The sequence below is a fragment of the Salvelinus sp. IW2-2015 genome, linkage group LG12, assembly GCF_002910315.2.
Source record: "Salvelinus sp. IW2-2015 linkage group LG12, ASM291031v2, whole genome shotgun sequence".
Lineage (NCBI taxonomy): Eukaryota > Metazoa > Chordata > Actinopteri > Salmoniformes > Salmonidae > Salvelinus > Salvelinus sp. IW2-2015.
Window position 1 is genome coordinate 7,924,139 of NC_036852.1, and position 15,744 is coordinate 7,939,882.

Here is a 15,744-nt window from a genome sequence, read left to right on the forward strand (position 1 = left end):
TATAGTGACTCGATTAGTTTTTTATATGACTCCATAGTTTTTTATATGGCTCCAGAGTTTTTTATATGGCTCCAGAGTTTTTTATATGGACTCCATATAGTTTTTTATATGGCTCCAGAGTTTTTTATATGGCTCCAGAGTTTATTTATATGACTCCATATAGTTTTTTTTTATATGACTCCATATAGTTTTTTATTATGATCTTTTTATTGACTCATATAGTTTTTTATATGACTCCATAGTTTTTTTATATGGCTCCAGAGATTGATTTTTATGACTCCATATAGTTTTTTATATGGCTCCAGAGTTTTTTATATGGCTCCAGAGTTATTTATAGTGACTCCATATAGTTTTCTATATGGCTCCAGAGTTTTTTTATATGACTCCATATAGTTTTTTATATGGCTCCAGAGTTTTTTTAATGATGGCTCAGAGTTTGTTTTAGATGACCTATGTTTTTATATGGCTCCAGAGTTTTTTTATATGGCTCCAGAGTTATTTATATGACTCCATATAGTTTTCTTATATGGCTTCAGAGTTTTTATATGACTCCATATAGTTTTTTATATGACTCCATATAGTTTTTTATATGACTCCATAGTTTTTTATATGACTCCATATAGTTTTTTATATGACTCCATATAGTTTTTTATATGACTCCATAGTTTTTTATATGACTCATATAGTTTTTTATATGACTCCATAGTTTTTTTATATGGCTCCAGAGTTTTTTATATGGCTCCAGAGTTATTTATATGACTCCATATAGTTTTTTTATGGCTCCAGAGTTTTTTTATATGGCTCTAATGTATATTGTATAAACCCCATCAAGGTTAATGGTTCTATGTAATAATGTATATTGTATAAACCCCATCAAGGTTAATGGTTCTATGTAATAATGTATATTGTATAAACCCCATCAAGGTTAATGGTTCTATGCAGTGATAAACACATCAAATAGAATGTGTGGTTCTATGTGGTAATGATTAGATAATTAGCCAATCAGAGCGAGAGGGGAGGGGGGCACCAGAGGATCTTGGGAAATACATCTAAAATCATAAATTGTTGTCTATGTGATGGTAAAACGTGGCTTTTACAATCCCTCGCAGATTTGTGATTTGAGCGTGTGCGTGCATGTGTTTGTGATCATCATTTATTGTCTATGTGATGGAAAAATGTTTGCTTTTTACAGTCCGTCTCTGATTTGAGTGGCGCTGGATAAAATACCAGTCTCACAGTTTGATGTTGGACTCTGCCGTTTTATACACTCTCCAGCTATACATTCTCTGGCAATTTTGAATTTGTTAAATGGTCTTCCACTGTGTCAGATATGTAAAAACCACACAAATGATGTAACATACTGTCAGAAATAAGAGGGGTCTATGGACCGTGTGAAAGTCTCTCTCGCTTTTTCACTCTCTCTCCCTTCCTCTCTCTCTCCCACCCCCTCTTGCGCGCTCTCTCTCCCTTTCTCTCTCTCTCTTTCCCTTCCTCTCTCTCTCTCTCTTGCTCTTTCTTTCTCTTTCTCTTTCTCTCTCCCTTCCTCTCTCTCTCTCACTCTCTTTCTTTCTTTCTCTCTCTCGGTTCCTATCGCTCTTTCTTGCTCTCTCTCCACAGCGGACATCGAATGGGTCAGTTCTCTGGGCTCGGAGGGGGAGGATGGTGATGAGGTGGGTCTGTGGAGCCCGGAACCCCAGGACTACCAGGGCAGCCTGGACAAGACCAGTCTGACCCCCAGCGAGGGTGAGGGAGACGGGGAAGGGACCGAGCCAGGAGGTACCCCCAGCCCCAGGGGTCAGTCAACCCGGCCCCAAAGCCCCATCCCGAGGGAGGGTCACTGGGCAGAGGGGGAAGAGGAGGTACCTGAGAGTGGGATAACTATGGACAGGAAGCAGAAATCTCTCATGACCTACAGTAAGTGTATCGCCATAGAGGCCTAGTTCCCACCCAGGTTGTGCAACTAGGCCCGTAAACATTACTCACTGTGTATTTATTCCTGGTGTTAGGAATAAATACATCGTTTTCAATTTTTCTACTATTTATCTATTTTATCTCTCTGAATTGTTGGGAAGTAAGCATTTCACTGTTAGTTTGTAAACCTGTTCTTTACCAAGCATGTGACAAATAAAATGTGATTTAATTTGTTATCTTAAAGAGTCTCAAGTGTAGGATTTTTTTTTAAACATTCATCATAAATAATCTTACATGGACACGAGTGACCTGATCCTGGATCAGCACTCCTCTGAGACGCTGTTAGACGTCGACAAACATCCGTACCACAGTCTTATGAAACCCTTTTTCAAACCAGCCTGTGGGCTTTTTCATCTTCATTGTCATCTTTGAAAATGTATGTAGGATGCAGCATGACAGAAGAGTCATTCCACCACAATGTCACAATATTTCCATGTGACACCGAGGTGGACGTTACGATACTGAAATCAGTACCTTTCTTTTTTAGCTCAGAGACACACGCGCGCCCACGGGAACACACACACACCGCTTTATTTAGAGCTGGAATCAAAGAAAATGACTCTTTGCTTGCCTAACAATCACTTTGGACTGTCTCTCTCTCTCTCTCCCCCTCTCTCTCTCTCTCTCCCCCTCCCTGCCTCTCTCTCTTTTACCCCTCCCTGTCTCTCTCTCTCTCTCTCTCTCTCTCTCTCTCTCTCTCGTCCTCTCTCTCTCTCTCTCCCTCCTGCTCTCTCTCCTCCCGTTCTCTCTCTCTCTCTTCTCTCTCTCTCTCTCTCTCTCTCTCTCTCTCTCTCTCTCTCTCTCTCTCCAATTTGCTTTATTGGCATGATTAACAATATCTCTACCTTATGTAATCATTTACAATATTAACATCATTAAAATAGTAATAATCAATATTGTCAATGGGACAATCAGTAAGAACAATAACCAAGGGTCAAAATACCCATACAAAGGACAATAACAATGGCATAGACAACATGTAGGTTGGTTAGTCTGTCAGACACTGTCCCTCATCTTATGGCAGGCAGCAATGTAGGGGCTCCCGAGTGGTGCAGCGGTCTAAGGCACTGCATCTCAGTGCTAGAGGCGTCACTACAGACCCTGGTTTGATTCCAGGCTGTATCACAACTGGCCGTGATTGGGAGTCCCATAGGGCGGCACGCAATTGGCCCAGTGTCATCCTGGTTAGGGTTTGGCCAGAGTAGGTTGTCATTGTAAATAAGAATGTGTTCTTAACTGACTTGCTTATTTAAATAAAGGTGAGATAGTAAATCCATGTAAATGTAGTGCCAAGCCACAGCTCTCTGCGTCCTCCCCCAACAGGATGGCTAGTCTAGTCAAATCAAGATAAAGGGTTTCAAATTTTGGGGAAATGACACTCTCTCTTTGTTTCAATGTTTGACATTTTGTCAGGAAATGCAGCTCTCTCTCAGGTTCTGCTGTGGTGCAGTGGTTGCACAGCCTTTCCTCTACAGGGAGCCAGGTTTTCCTGTGTCTACCCTTCTCAATGGCAAGGCTGTGCTCACTGAGCCTGTACTTTGCCATGGTGTATTGTCGATTTAGGGCCAGATAGCACTGCATGTTGCTTTGTGTTTGTGCTTGTGTTTCCCAATAATCAATGTAGTTTTGTTTTGATTGTGTTGTAATTTGGTTTATTCTGATTGATTGGATGTTCTGGTCCTGATGCTTCAGTGTGTTAGTAGAACAGGTTTGTGAACTCAACCCCAGGACCAGCTGGATGAGGGGACTCTTTTCTTTGCTCAGCTCTTGGCATTGCAGGGCTTGGTAATGATATGAGAGGGGGTCACTGTATTTTAGATGTATCCAAAACTGAATTGCTCTTTTTAAAGTTTTTATTATCAATGGATATTGGCCTAATTCTGCCCTGCATGCATTGTTTGTAGTTTTCCCCTGGACATGTAGGAGAACTCTGTGTGGAGGGCTTCAATGGGGTGTTTGTCCCATTGGGTGAAACACAATTTTAATAGGTATTTCAATTAGAAATAGCTTTTTTAATGGTCGTAGAATGCCCTGCATGCTTTCTCTCTCAGTTCATTCACTGCCTCATTAAGGTGTCCAGTTGAGCTTATTTTTAAACCTAAGTAATTGTAGTGTGTGCAGTACTCTACGTATTTTGTACCAATTGAGACATCTTGTCTAATTTCCTGAGATCTGGATCTTCTCTGGAAAATCATTATTATTATATACAGTGGGGAGAACAAGTATTTGATACACTGCCGATTTTGCAGGTTTTCCTACTTACAAAGCATGTAGAGGTCTGTAATTTTTATCATAGGTACACTTCAACTGTGAGAGACGGAATCTAAAACAAAAATCCAGAAAATCACATTGTATGATTTTTAAGTAATTAATTAGCAGTTATTGCATACCATAGAATTTGATACATCAGAAAGCAGAACTTAATATTTTGGACAGAAAACCTTGTGTTTTGCATATACAGGAGATCCATAGCTCTTGGCTGTATAATTCTTGAACCAGGTTTGTAGCACCACTGCTAAGCAGGATGTTTGCCCACCCTCCTTCCTCCATACAGTACCTATCATTCAGATCGCTTCAGGTTTCTTGGCGTCTCTGAGCAATACTGGACTTTCAGCTCCCTCCAAAGATTTTCTATTGGTTCAGTCTGGAACTGCTAGGCAGGCCACTCCGAGACGCTTGAGATGCTTCGAACACCACTCCTTAGTATGCCCTTCTTGTGTTTCGTGGTCGCTTTCATGCTGGAAGACCCCAGCCATGAACCCATCTTCAATGCTTCTTACTTGAAGGAGGTTGTTGGCCAAGATCTCGCGATACATTGCCCCTCATCCTCCCCTCAATACGGTGCAGCTCGTCCTGCTCCTTTTGCAAGAAAACGCATCCCCAAAGAATGATTTTCCCACCTCCATGCTTCACGGTTGGGATGGTGTTCTTGTTGTACTCATCCTTCTTCTTCCTCCAAACACGGCGAGTGGAGTTTAGACCAAAAACTCAATTTTTCTCATCAGACCACATGACCTTCTCCCATTCCTCCTCTGGATAATCCAGATGTCATTGGCAAACTTCAGACGGTCCTGGACATGCGCTGGCTGAGCAGAATTACCTTGCTACCTGCAGGATTTTAATCCATGACGCGTAGTGTTACTATTGGTTTTCTTTGAGACTGTGGTCCCAGCTCTTCATGGTCATTGACCAGGTCCTGCCGTGTAGTGTTCTGGGCTGATCCTCACCTTCCTCATGATCATTATGCCCCACGATGAATCTTGCATGGACGCCCAGACAGTAAGGGATTTGACCGTCATCTTGAACTTCTTCCATTTTCTAAATAATTGCGCCAACAGTTGTTGCCTTCTCACCAAGCTGCTTGCCTATTGTCCTGTAGCCACTCCCAGCCTTGTGCAGGTCTACAATTTGATCCCTGATGTCCTTACACAGCTCTCTGGTCTTGGCCTATTGTGGAGAGGTTGAGTCTGTTTGATTGAGTGTGTGGACAGGTGTTCTTTTATACAGGTAACGAGTTCAAACAGGTGCAGTTAATACAGGTAATGGAGTGAGAACAGGAGGGCTTTTAAAGAAAAACGAACAGGTCTGTGAGAGCCGGAATTCTTACTGTTTGGTAGGTGATCAAATACTTATGTCATGCAATAAAATGCAAATTAATTACTTAAAAATCATACAATGTGATTTTCTTGGATTTTTGTTTTAGATTCCGTCTCTCACAGTTGAAGTGTACCTATGATAAAAATTACAGACTTACATGCTTTAAGTAGGAAAACCTGCAAAATCGGCAGTGTATCAATATCTTGTTCTCCCACTGTATATATATGGTCTCTTCTCTCTCTCTCTCTCACACACACACACGCACACACACACACCACACACAACACACACACACACACACACACACACACACACACACACACACACACACACACACACACACACACACACACACACACACACACACACACACACACACACACCAACACACACACACACAACATACACACTCACTCACTCACTCACTCACTCACTCACTCACTCACTCACTCACTCCCTTTCTCCCTCATCCCTCTCACCTCATGTGATTTGGCAAAGCATGATGAAGTCAAAGCCCAGTTTTAACAGCATTCAACCACAGAGGCTCTTCCTTGCCACATGAACAACAGATCAAAAAAATACCAACATCTGCAAAGATTTGAAAAATATTCCTCCAAGTCTGTGACGGGCTGAAGGCTCAACACGGAGCAGAGCACTCTGACTCTGTCTCGTCCTCTCTTACTTTACACACTCTCGACTGTCCTGTCTCGTCTCTCTTTACTTTACATCACTCTGACTGGCCGTCTCGTCTTCTCTTTACTTTACATCCCTCTGACTGTCCTGTCTCTCCTCTCTTTACTTTACATCACTCTGACTGGCCTGTCTCGTCTTCTCTTTACTTTACATCACTCTGACTGCTGTCTCGTCTTCTCTTTACTTTACACCCTCTGACTGTCCTGTCTCTCCTCTCTTTACTTTACATCACTCTGACTGTCCTGTCTCGTCTTCTCTTTACTTTACCGCACTCTGACTGTCCCTGTCTCGTCTTTCTTTACTTTACATTACATCACTCTGACTGTCCTGCCTCGTCTTCTCTTACTTTACATCCCTCTGACTGTCCTGTCTCGTCCTCTCTTTACTTTACATCACTCTGACTGTCCTGTCTCGTCTTCTCTTACTTTACCGCACTTACGTCCATGTCTCGTCTTCTCTACTTTACATTACATCCTCTGACTGTCCTGTCTCGTCCTCTCTTACTACATCACTCTGACTGTCCTGTCTCGTCTTCTCTTACTTTACATCACTCTGACTTCCTGTCTCGTCTTCTCTTACTTTACATCCACTGACGGCCTGTTCGTCTTCTCTTTACTTTACCGCCCTCTGACGTCCTGTCTCGTCTTCTCTTTACTTTACATACATCACTCTGACTGTCCTGCCTCGTCTTCTCTTTACTTACATCCCTCGACTGTCCTGTCTCGTCTTCTCTTTACTTTACATTACACCCTCTGACTGTCCTGTCTCGTCTTCTCTTTACTTTACATCACCTGACTTGCTGTCTCTCTTCTCTTTACTTTACATCACTCTGACTGTCTGTCTCGTCTCTCTTTACTTACTTACATCACTCGACTGTCCTGTCTCGTCTCTCTTCTCTTTACTTTACATTACATCCCTGACTGTCCTGTCTCGTCTTCTCTTTACATTACATCACTCTGACTGTCCTGTCTCGTCTTTCTCCTTTACTTTACAATCACCTGACTGTCCTTGTCTCGTCTTCTGTTTACTTTACATCCCTCTGACTGTCCTGTCCGTCTCGTCTTCTCTTTACTTTACATCCTCTGACTGTCCTGTCTCGTCTTCTCTTTACTTTACATCACTCTGACTGTGCTGTCTCGTCTTCTCTTTACTTTACATCACTCTGACTGTCCTGTCTCGTCCTCTCTTTACTTACTTTACATCCTCTGACTGTCCTGTCTCGTCTTCTCTTCTCTTACTTTTACATTACATCCCTCTGACTTGTCCTGTCTCGTCTTCTCTTTACATTACATCACTCTGACTGTCCTGTCTGTCTTTCTCTTTACTTTACATCCACCTGACTGTCCTGTCTCGTCTTCTGTTTATTTACATCCCTCTGACTGTCCTGTCCTGTCTCTCTCTCTCTTTACTTTACATCCCTCTGACTGTCCTGTCTCGTCTTCTCTTTCCTTACATTACATCACTCTGACTGTCCTGTCTCGTCTTCTCTTTACTTTACATCACTCTGACTGTCCTGTCTCATCTTCTCTTACTTATCATCCTCTGACTGTCCTGTCTCGTCTTCTCTTTACTTTACATCCCTCTGACTGCGTCCTGTCTCGTCTTCTCTTTACTTACATTACATCCCTCTGACTGTCCTGCTCGTCTCTCTTTACTTACATTACATCACTCTGGACTGTCCGTGTCTCGTCTTCCTGTACTACATTACATCACTCTGACTGTCCTGTCTCGTCTTCTCTTTACTTTACATCCCTCTGACTGTCCTGTCTCGTCTTCTCTTTACTTTACATTACATCTGCCTGTGATTGAACTCAACAGGGAAAATCTTCTAGGCTATTCCTGCTGATTTCCAGAGCAGACGTCAAGTTCTCTCTTTCACAGTTCTTCATATCATTTTTTAAGCACAGTTTAACTCTGTATTTTAAAGTGTTAAACAATGACTATAACAGTATGACAAGATAATTGAAAATAAACACGTCATGTGGGATATGCCCACTGTCCCCAGGTCAGACATCAGACAGCCTATTCTCTAGACAATGTATAATTATATATACGGAATTAGGAACTATTAATGAAGTACACTACATAGAAAATCAAATGTAATTTTGTCTCTCTGTCTCTGTTCATAACATATCATCACCGTCACACTTCTTTACCCTCTCACTCTGTCTCTGTTCCCCAGCAGGTCAGAGGTCAGACAGCAGGGCCTTGGAGGACTTGGCCAACTATGACTTCCTGGTTCAGTTGAGAAAGGCATCCTCCCACCAACCTGCCTCACACCACTACCAGCACCACAACCACCTGCCCCCCAACGGCAGAAGCCCTGCCCCAGCCATGTATCACACTGGCAGCCTGCGCCTCCATGATGACCTCCCTCCCGTCTGGTCTCTTGGGGCTCAGCGCTCACCTGAGAGACCAGGTAGGTTATGGATATGCATCCTTATAAACATACCTTGCATTTCCCCAAATCTCTGTTGATATTAGATTAGCCCACAAGGCTAATTTGAGTAGAACATTTTGTAGTTACATTTTTCAACATCCGTAGAGCTACTATCAGAATTGCAGGAAATACAGCCTTATGTCATTAACGGCCAGATACATGGATTCCTTGATGGCTGTTGACTACAGTTTGAATCCTTGACATTATGTTTCTTAAACTTTTTGTTTCTGAATGAATTTATTGTTAACAAACTTGAAGCTGTCCTCTATCTGGCTATGTGTGTCCTAGACGGCGACCCTTTAAGTCCAGATGCTCTCAGGAACCTAGAGGCTTGTCCGTTCTGCCAGCATACCTTCCACCGCGGAGGGTCCCTACGCGAGCACATCAGGTTTTGCCACGAGCGGGACGGCGGGCACTATAGAGCTCAGATGGAACGACACATGGGACTGCACAGTCAGGTACAGGGCAAGGTGACACACTGGAAGAGATATACAATCCTTTGGAGTCCACCTACTACAAGGTGCTACTCTTTCTGAAGACGGATATGACCAGCAATCTAATGACTCCAAAAAAGTGTTATGTCAGTGTATTCGGAAAGTATTCAGACCCCTTTCCTTTTTCCACATTTTTTACGTTACAGCCTTGTTCTAAAATGGATTAAATAATTTCCCCCCCTCATCAATCTACACACAATACCCCATAATGACATCACAATACCCCATAATGACATCACAATACCCCATAATGACATCACAATACCCCATAATGACAAAGCAAAAAATGGAATTATCACATTTACATAAATATTCAGACCCTTTACTCAGTACTTTGTTGAAGTACCTTTGGCAGCGATTACAGCCTCGAGTCTTCTTGAGTATGAGGCTACAAGCTTGGCACACCTGTATTTGGGGAGTTTCTCCCATTCTTCTCTGCAGATCCTCTCAAGCTCTGTCAGGTTGGATGAGGAGCGTCGCTGCACAGCTATTTTCAGGTCTCTACAGAGATGTTCGATCAGGTTCAAGTCCGGGCTCTGACTGGGCCACTCAAAGACATTCAGTCTGAGGTCCTTAACGCTCTGGAGCAGATTTTCATCAAGGATCTCTCTGTAATTTGCTCCGTTCATCTTTCCCTCAATCCTGACTAGTCCCCCAGTCCCTGCTGCTGAAAAACATCCCCACAGCATGATGCTGTCACCACCATGCTTCACCGTAGGGATGGTTCCAGGTATCCTCCAGACGTGACGCTTGGCATTCAGGACAAAGAGTTCAATCTTGGTTTCATCAGACCAGAGAATCTTGTTTCTCATGGTCTGAGTCTTTTAGGTGCCTTTCTGGCAAACTCCAAGCAGGTTGTCATGTGCCTTTAACTGAAGAGTTGCTTCTGTCTGGCCACTCTACCATAAAGGCCTGATTGGTGGAGTGCTGCAGAGATGGTTGTCCTTCTCCCATCTCCGTAGAGGAACTCTGGAGCTCTGTCAGAGTGACCATCAGGTTCTTGGTCAACTCCCTGACCAAGGCCCTTTTCCCCCGATTGCTCAGTTTGGCCTGCCTCCAGACTCTAGGAAGAGTCTTGGTGGTTCCAAACATTTAAGAATGATGGAGGCCACTATGTTCTTGGGGACCTTCAATACTGCAGAAATGCTTTGGTACCGTTTCCCATATCTGTGCCTCGACACAACCCTGTCTCGGAGCTCTACGGACAATTCCTTTGACCTCATGGCTTGGTTTTTGCTCCAACATGCACTGTCAATTCTGAGACATTATATAGACAGGTGTGTGCCTTTCCAAATCATGTCCAATCAATTGAATTTTCCACAGGTGGACTCCAATCAGTTGTAGAAACTACTCAAGGATGATCAATGGAAACAGGATGCACCTGAGCTCAACTTTGAGTCTCATAGCAAAGGGTCTGAATACTTATGTAAATAAGGTATTTCTGTATTGTTCTTTAAATAAATTTGCACACAAAAAAAGTATCTGTTTTTGCTTTGTCGTTATGGGGTATTGTGATGTCATTATGAGGTATTGTGATGTCACTATGGGGTATTGTGATGTCATTATGGGGTATTGTGTGTAGATTGATGAGGAACATGTTTTATTTAATCCATTTTAGAATAAGGCTGTAACGTAACAAAATGTGGAAAAAGTCAAGGGGTCTGAATACCAACTGAGGTCCCGTGTGGCTCAGTTGGTAGAGCATGGCGCTTGCAACGCCAGGGTTGTGGGTTCAATTCCCACGGGGGGACCAGGATGAATATGTATGAACTTTCCAATGTGTAAGTAGCTCTGGATAAGAGCGTCTGCTAAATGACTTAAATGTAAATGTAAATGTAAATACTTTCCAAACGCCCTGTAGTTTGACTGTAGAAAAGGCATGATATGCAATCTCAGAGTTGACTCTCAATCTCCTGGTGACCAGAACTGATTTGACTGAACGTGTGTTTGTGATTGGTGCAGCACATTGACCATGGTGCGGAGAGCAGGAAGTTCAAGTGTTTTCAGTGTGGGAAATCCTTCAAGTACAAACACCACCTCAAAGAGCACCTCCGCATCCACAGTGGTAATGCACGTTTTCTTACATGAAATATTCAAAATCAATCTGATTGATTTTATGTTAAAGCAATAAGACATGAGAACCCATGGATTTTGGTAAATAATACACGACTAAGGGTTGTTCTTAGGCACGAGGCGAAGCATCTTCAACTGATGTTCTGTGCTTCCTTCTTTAGGTGAGAAACCGTATGAATGTTCCAACTGCAAGAAGCGCTTCTCTCACTCTGGCTCCTACAGCTCACACCTCAGCAGTAAGAAGTGCTTGACAGGGGGAGGAGGGGGAGGAGAAGGAGGAGGGGGAGGAGGAGGAGGAGGAGGAGGAGGGGGGGGACGTAGAGGTGGAGGGGAGACCTATAACAACAGACATAGCCAGGGGACCTACCAGTCCTCCCCTGCATCACCCTCAGCAGGAAGCGGTAGGAACAGCAGTGGAAAGGGCTCTCCCTACCTTCTTCACACCCAGAAGCGTCAGTCACCAATGGGCTTAGAGAGGGAGCTGTACCCCCCTGGGGACCAGAGCAGGGGGATCCTCCAGGGCCGGGAGCTAGGCAGGCTGTGGGACCCCCAAGCGGAGTTCTCCCTCCGGGACAACGTGTTCAAGGGCACCAACCTGCTGCCGTACCTCCATGCCACCGCCGGGGGCAAGTTTGAGCAGATGCTGCAGGAGATGTTTGACAGGGAGGCGGGAGATGTAGGCTCACCCAGGGAGGAGGGGAGACTGGGGATTCACAACGGAGGACGAGACAGGAAGGCAGATGATCCAAAACCGCTGAAACGCAACCGAACCGGCTCGGGTGAGGGGTACAGGGGTGGGGTGACATGTCACTGGTGCTCTCAGCTCTTCCCCAGCCCTGCCGTGTTACTGCAGCATGAGCGCTACCTCTGTAAGATTAACCGGCAGGCCATGGAGGTGCCTGAAGGTCCTCGCAGCAAAGACCTCCTCTCTCCCCTCTACTTCTCCTCCAGAACTCCTCTCCAGACACCCCCACCAGACAACAACAATAAAACCCCAGCGATGGCTAACGGTTTCTCCAAAGACAAGTCTCCTCTCCAGAGACCCTGCTGGCACTCTGTCCCTCAGGAGCTGCTGGTCGCCATGCACTCCCCCCTACAGCCCCGCCCAGACTCACTATCCATGAGATCCTATTGGTCTAGCCAGGAGAGTGGCAGGAGTGGCGGCAGCCCCGGCCAACCAGCACCAACTAGCCCTGCTACAGACATGTCCTCACTGCTACCAATAGGACCATTCCCCTCTTCAGAGATCGACTCGCCCCTCTGCCTGGACCTTTCCAACACCACTCTCACCCCCCCTTGGAGTCGAACCATCCCCGAAGGAAGGACCGCAGGGTCGGGTAGCTCCCAGAATGACCAACCCCTGGATCTCTCCCTCCCCAAGCCCCAGGAGGGGAAAGCCCTGGAGGACAGCATGCCCAGTAATGGACACCCTCGTCCGGGAGAAAAGAGAGAGAAGACCTACAGAGAGCCAGCAGAGAACCAGCAGCTCCACCGGAGGCTGAGTCTCAGTCCACCTTGGCAACAGGTGTGGGACAGGAGTGGTATTATATATGTCTGGCTGTGTGCTGTTTGTTTTCTACTGTGGTTCTATACGGTGTATGTAATGTGCAATGTGTGAGCTTTTCGTAAGATTTTACTCTTTTAGGACGATAAACATCAATCTAATCTAAACCAATTTAATCTCATCAGCAGCATCAAGCCGTCTACAGTGGCGTTCCGATGTTTGAGGGCTCCATCTACAGTGCATACCCTCTGTTTAACCCCATGATGCCCGCTGGGCTAGCTGGCTCAGGACATGATGTGGTTCCCTCCCTGCCCCTCAGTCACCCAGCCAGTAGCCAGCGATTCCTCTCCCCTATGGTCTACATGATGGAGTCAGACACAGATGCCGTGCTGAAGAGGATCCATCAGGAGAGACAAGCCTTCATGGTAAGAACAACATTTACCCTAATATGTTATGGTATAAAACATGTTGTGGTATAACGTTTATTTCAATTCGACGCAGAGAAAGACATTTTCAAACGTATTTCACAGGAATGAACTGTAACTAAAGAGAAAACAACAATGACATCCTCTGAATAGACCCAGATCAGAACCTCCTAACCATTAGTATTGTGTATGCCCCCCCCCCCTCCCCCAGGGTGAGGTGATGGGTTGCGGGGGTCTGGACTACCTCTCGCTGATGGAGGAGAGAGGAGAGGGAGAAGGGGGACCAGGGAGGAAGAGACTGAAGAAGACAGACGAAGGCCTGTACGCCTGCGACGTCTGTGACAAGACCTTCCAGAAGAGCAGCTCTCTGCTCCGACACAAGTACGAGCACACAGGTAAACGCAGTGACATGTATAGAAATTATAAAGCATAAATTATACTAAGAGCTCTATTTACACATTCCGCGATAGAAATGTAACGCTAATTAAACGGTTGTGTCGACGTACGCAACGTCTACCGTGAATGCAGTCTCCGCAAAACCACGGGAACATTGCCCTTTTAAATTTCAATCACGCTGTAAGGCTAAACTACCGCGACGTGGATTGAATAGAGCCCTTTTAGTAAGGTGATGGGGAGACAACCAGATAGTACGATCGTGGCTTTTAGGGATAATCTCTGTCTTTTGAAAGCTACAGTACGATGGATTGAGCATGTTTCTGTGCTGATATATTCCCCCCCACACAGGTAAACGTCCCCACGAGTGCCAGATCTGCAGGAAGGCCTTCAAGCATAAGCACCATCTGATGGAGCACAGTCGCCTGCACTCTGGAGAGAAGCCCTATGAGTGTGATAAGTGTGGCAAGAGGTTCTCCCACTCTGGCTCATACTCCCAACACATGAACCATCGATACGCCTACTGTAGCAGGGACCAGGAACAGGAAGGGGTCGAGGAGCCTCCTCTTACCCCAGGAGGGTCCACCGATCTGGGCCATGTTTCCGGGGGCACCCCCTTCTCCATGGAGTACACCCCAATGTTTCTCAGTGATGCCAGTCTGGACGGGGGGATAGGAGGGAGAGCACATGAAGAGGAGGAGGAGGAAGAGGAGGACGAGACAGACAAGACTAAAGGTGGCCATATGAAGGAGGCGTGTACTTTATCGGGGTCTGGGTCTGGTGACGGGTTAGGGTTGGAGCTGTGCTCTAGCCCTGTGGGGAATGAGAGAGACAGACAGCATGTCGACAGAGACAATGGAGAAGGAGAGAATTCTGGTCTAGAGACTTACAGACTTGAAAACAACAATGACTGGGACAGAGATGCGTTGGAACAAAACGGAGACCAGAACACAGACACATACGAGCTGAGCCCAGAAGCTCCACTGTCACAATGACAACAGCGGACAAGTATGCCAAAAACAATGCATCTAGCTACAAACATTTAACATTTTTAGTCATTTACTAGACACTCTTATCCAGATTGAGTTACAGATAGTGTATTAAACTTCAGATAGCTAGGTGAGACAACAACACATCACATATCATATCAAGTACATTTTCTCCTCAATAAAGTAGCGATCAGCAGAGTCACTGCTAACGGGGAAAAGAGAAGTGCCTTTTTTGGGGGGGGGGGGGGGGGGGGGGAGAGGGTTTCAGAGGCTGATTGAGAGCCTTGTGAAAAGACATTTAAAAAAAACATGAGCTGTACAAAATGAAGAAAAACCTACACTGTACAAAGCCATATGAACACAACCAAAATAAGGATCACTTTAACAGATATAATCAATACAGTAGACAGTAATAGGAATGGTATGATATCCACTACTCTGGTCAGTATGTGAGAAGACTCAGTATTGACCCCTACACATCTGTCACAACAGCTATCAGTTGACTGCTTCCTGCTTGTGACTGGGTAAGGCTGAATGAGTATGCACCTCAAGGTGATGTTGTTTGTGTGGTTCTGTAGCAAGCAGTGTTGTTCAATTTGTCTCCAGTTGCCTTATCAGTATAAATAATTATTCTTTACTTGCCATTATAAGTATTCATTTTTGAAGGTTTTATATTTGTTTACATCATATTCTCCAAAGACCAACAGGTCTCTGTTGTTTGTTTAAAAAAAATGTATAAGCAATAAATAATAACTATTATTCAAATTATAATAAAGGATTAAAGATGTATTATTTTGTGCCAAAGCCACAAATTTGTTTCAGGATATATCCGTTATGACTGTGGTCAAGCTGTGCATTAATTAAGTGCATTAGTATGGAGATAGATTAGTGCCAAAAATGATACAAACACCAAAATTAAAGGCAATATATAGCTGTACAAATACAGATTTACCTTGGGGTTTCCATAGTTACTAATGAATGTCTAATACAGTATCTAACTCGTGGAAGGCCGAGTGTCTGTGAATTTTCACGTTTCACCTTTGTACTTGATTGATATATTAAGGTGAGGTCATTGATTAGTTTAAGAAGCCTCACCTGGTTGTTTAGGTCTGAAAATAATAGTAATAATAATAATAATAATAATTGTAAACAAACGGTCCTCTAA

At 44.4% G+C, this 15,744-nt stretch overlaps 1 protein-coding gene across 1 annotated transcript in view; it reads left to right on the top strand.

The window, feature by feature from the left end:
- Positions 1-14,799, top strand: part of LOC111971098 (zinc finger E-box-binding homeobox protein zag-1-like) — a 34,273-nt gene extending 19,474 nt beyond the window's left edge. The window contains exons 2-9 of the mRNA XM_070445875.1: positions 1,618-1,914; positions 8,447-8,680; positions 8,990-9,171; positions 11,158-11,260; positions 11,430-12,793; positions 12,958-13,197; positions 13,409-13,592; positions 13,942-14,799. Of these exons, the coding sequence (XP_070301976.1) occupies positions 1,618-1,914; positions 8,447-8,680; positions 8,990-9,171; positions 11,158-11,260; positions 11,430-12,793; positions 12,958-13,197; positions 13,409-13,592; positions 13,942-14,585 (3,248 nt within the window). The 3' untranslated portion in view covers positions 14,586-14,799. The remainder of the gene's footprint in view (positions 1-1,617; positions 1,915-8,446; positions 8,681-8,989; positions 9,172-11,157; positions 11,261-11,429; positions 12,794-12,957; positions 13,198-13,408; positions 13,593-13,941) is intronic.
- Positions 14,800-15,744: the final 945 nt, after the last annotated feature.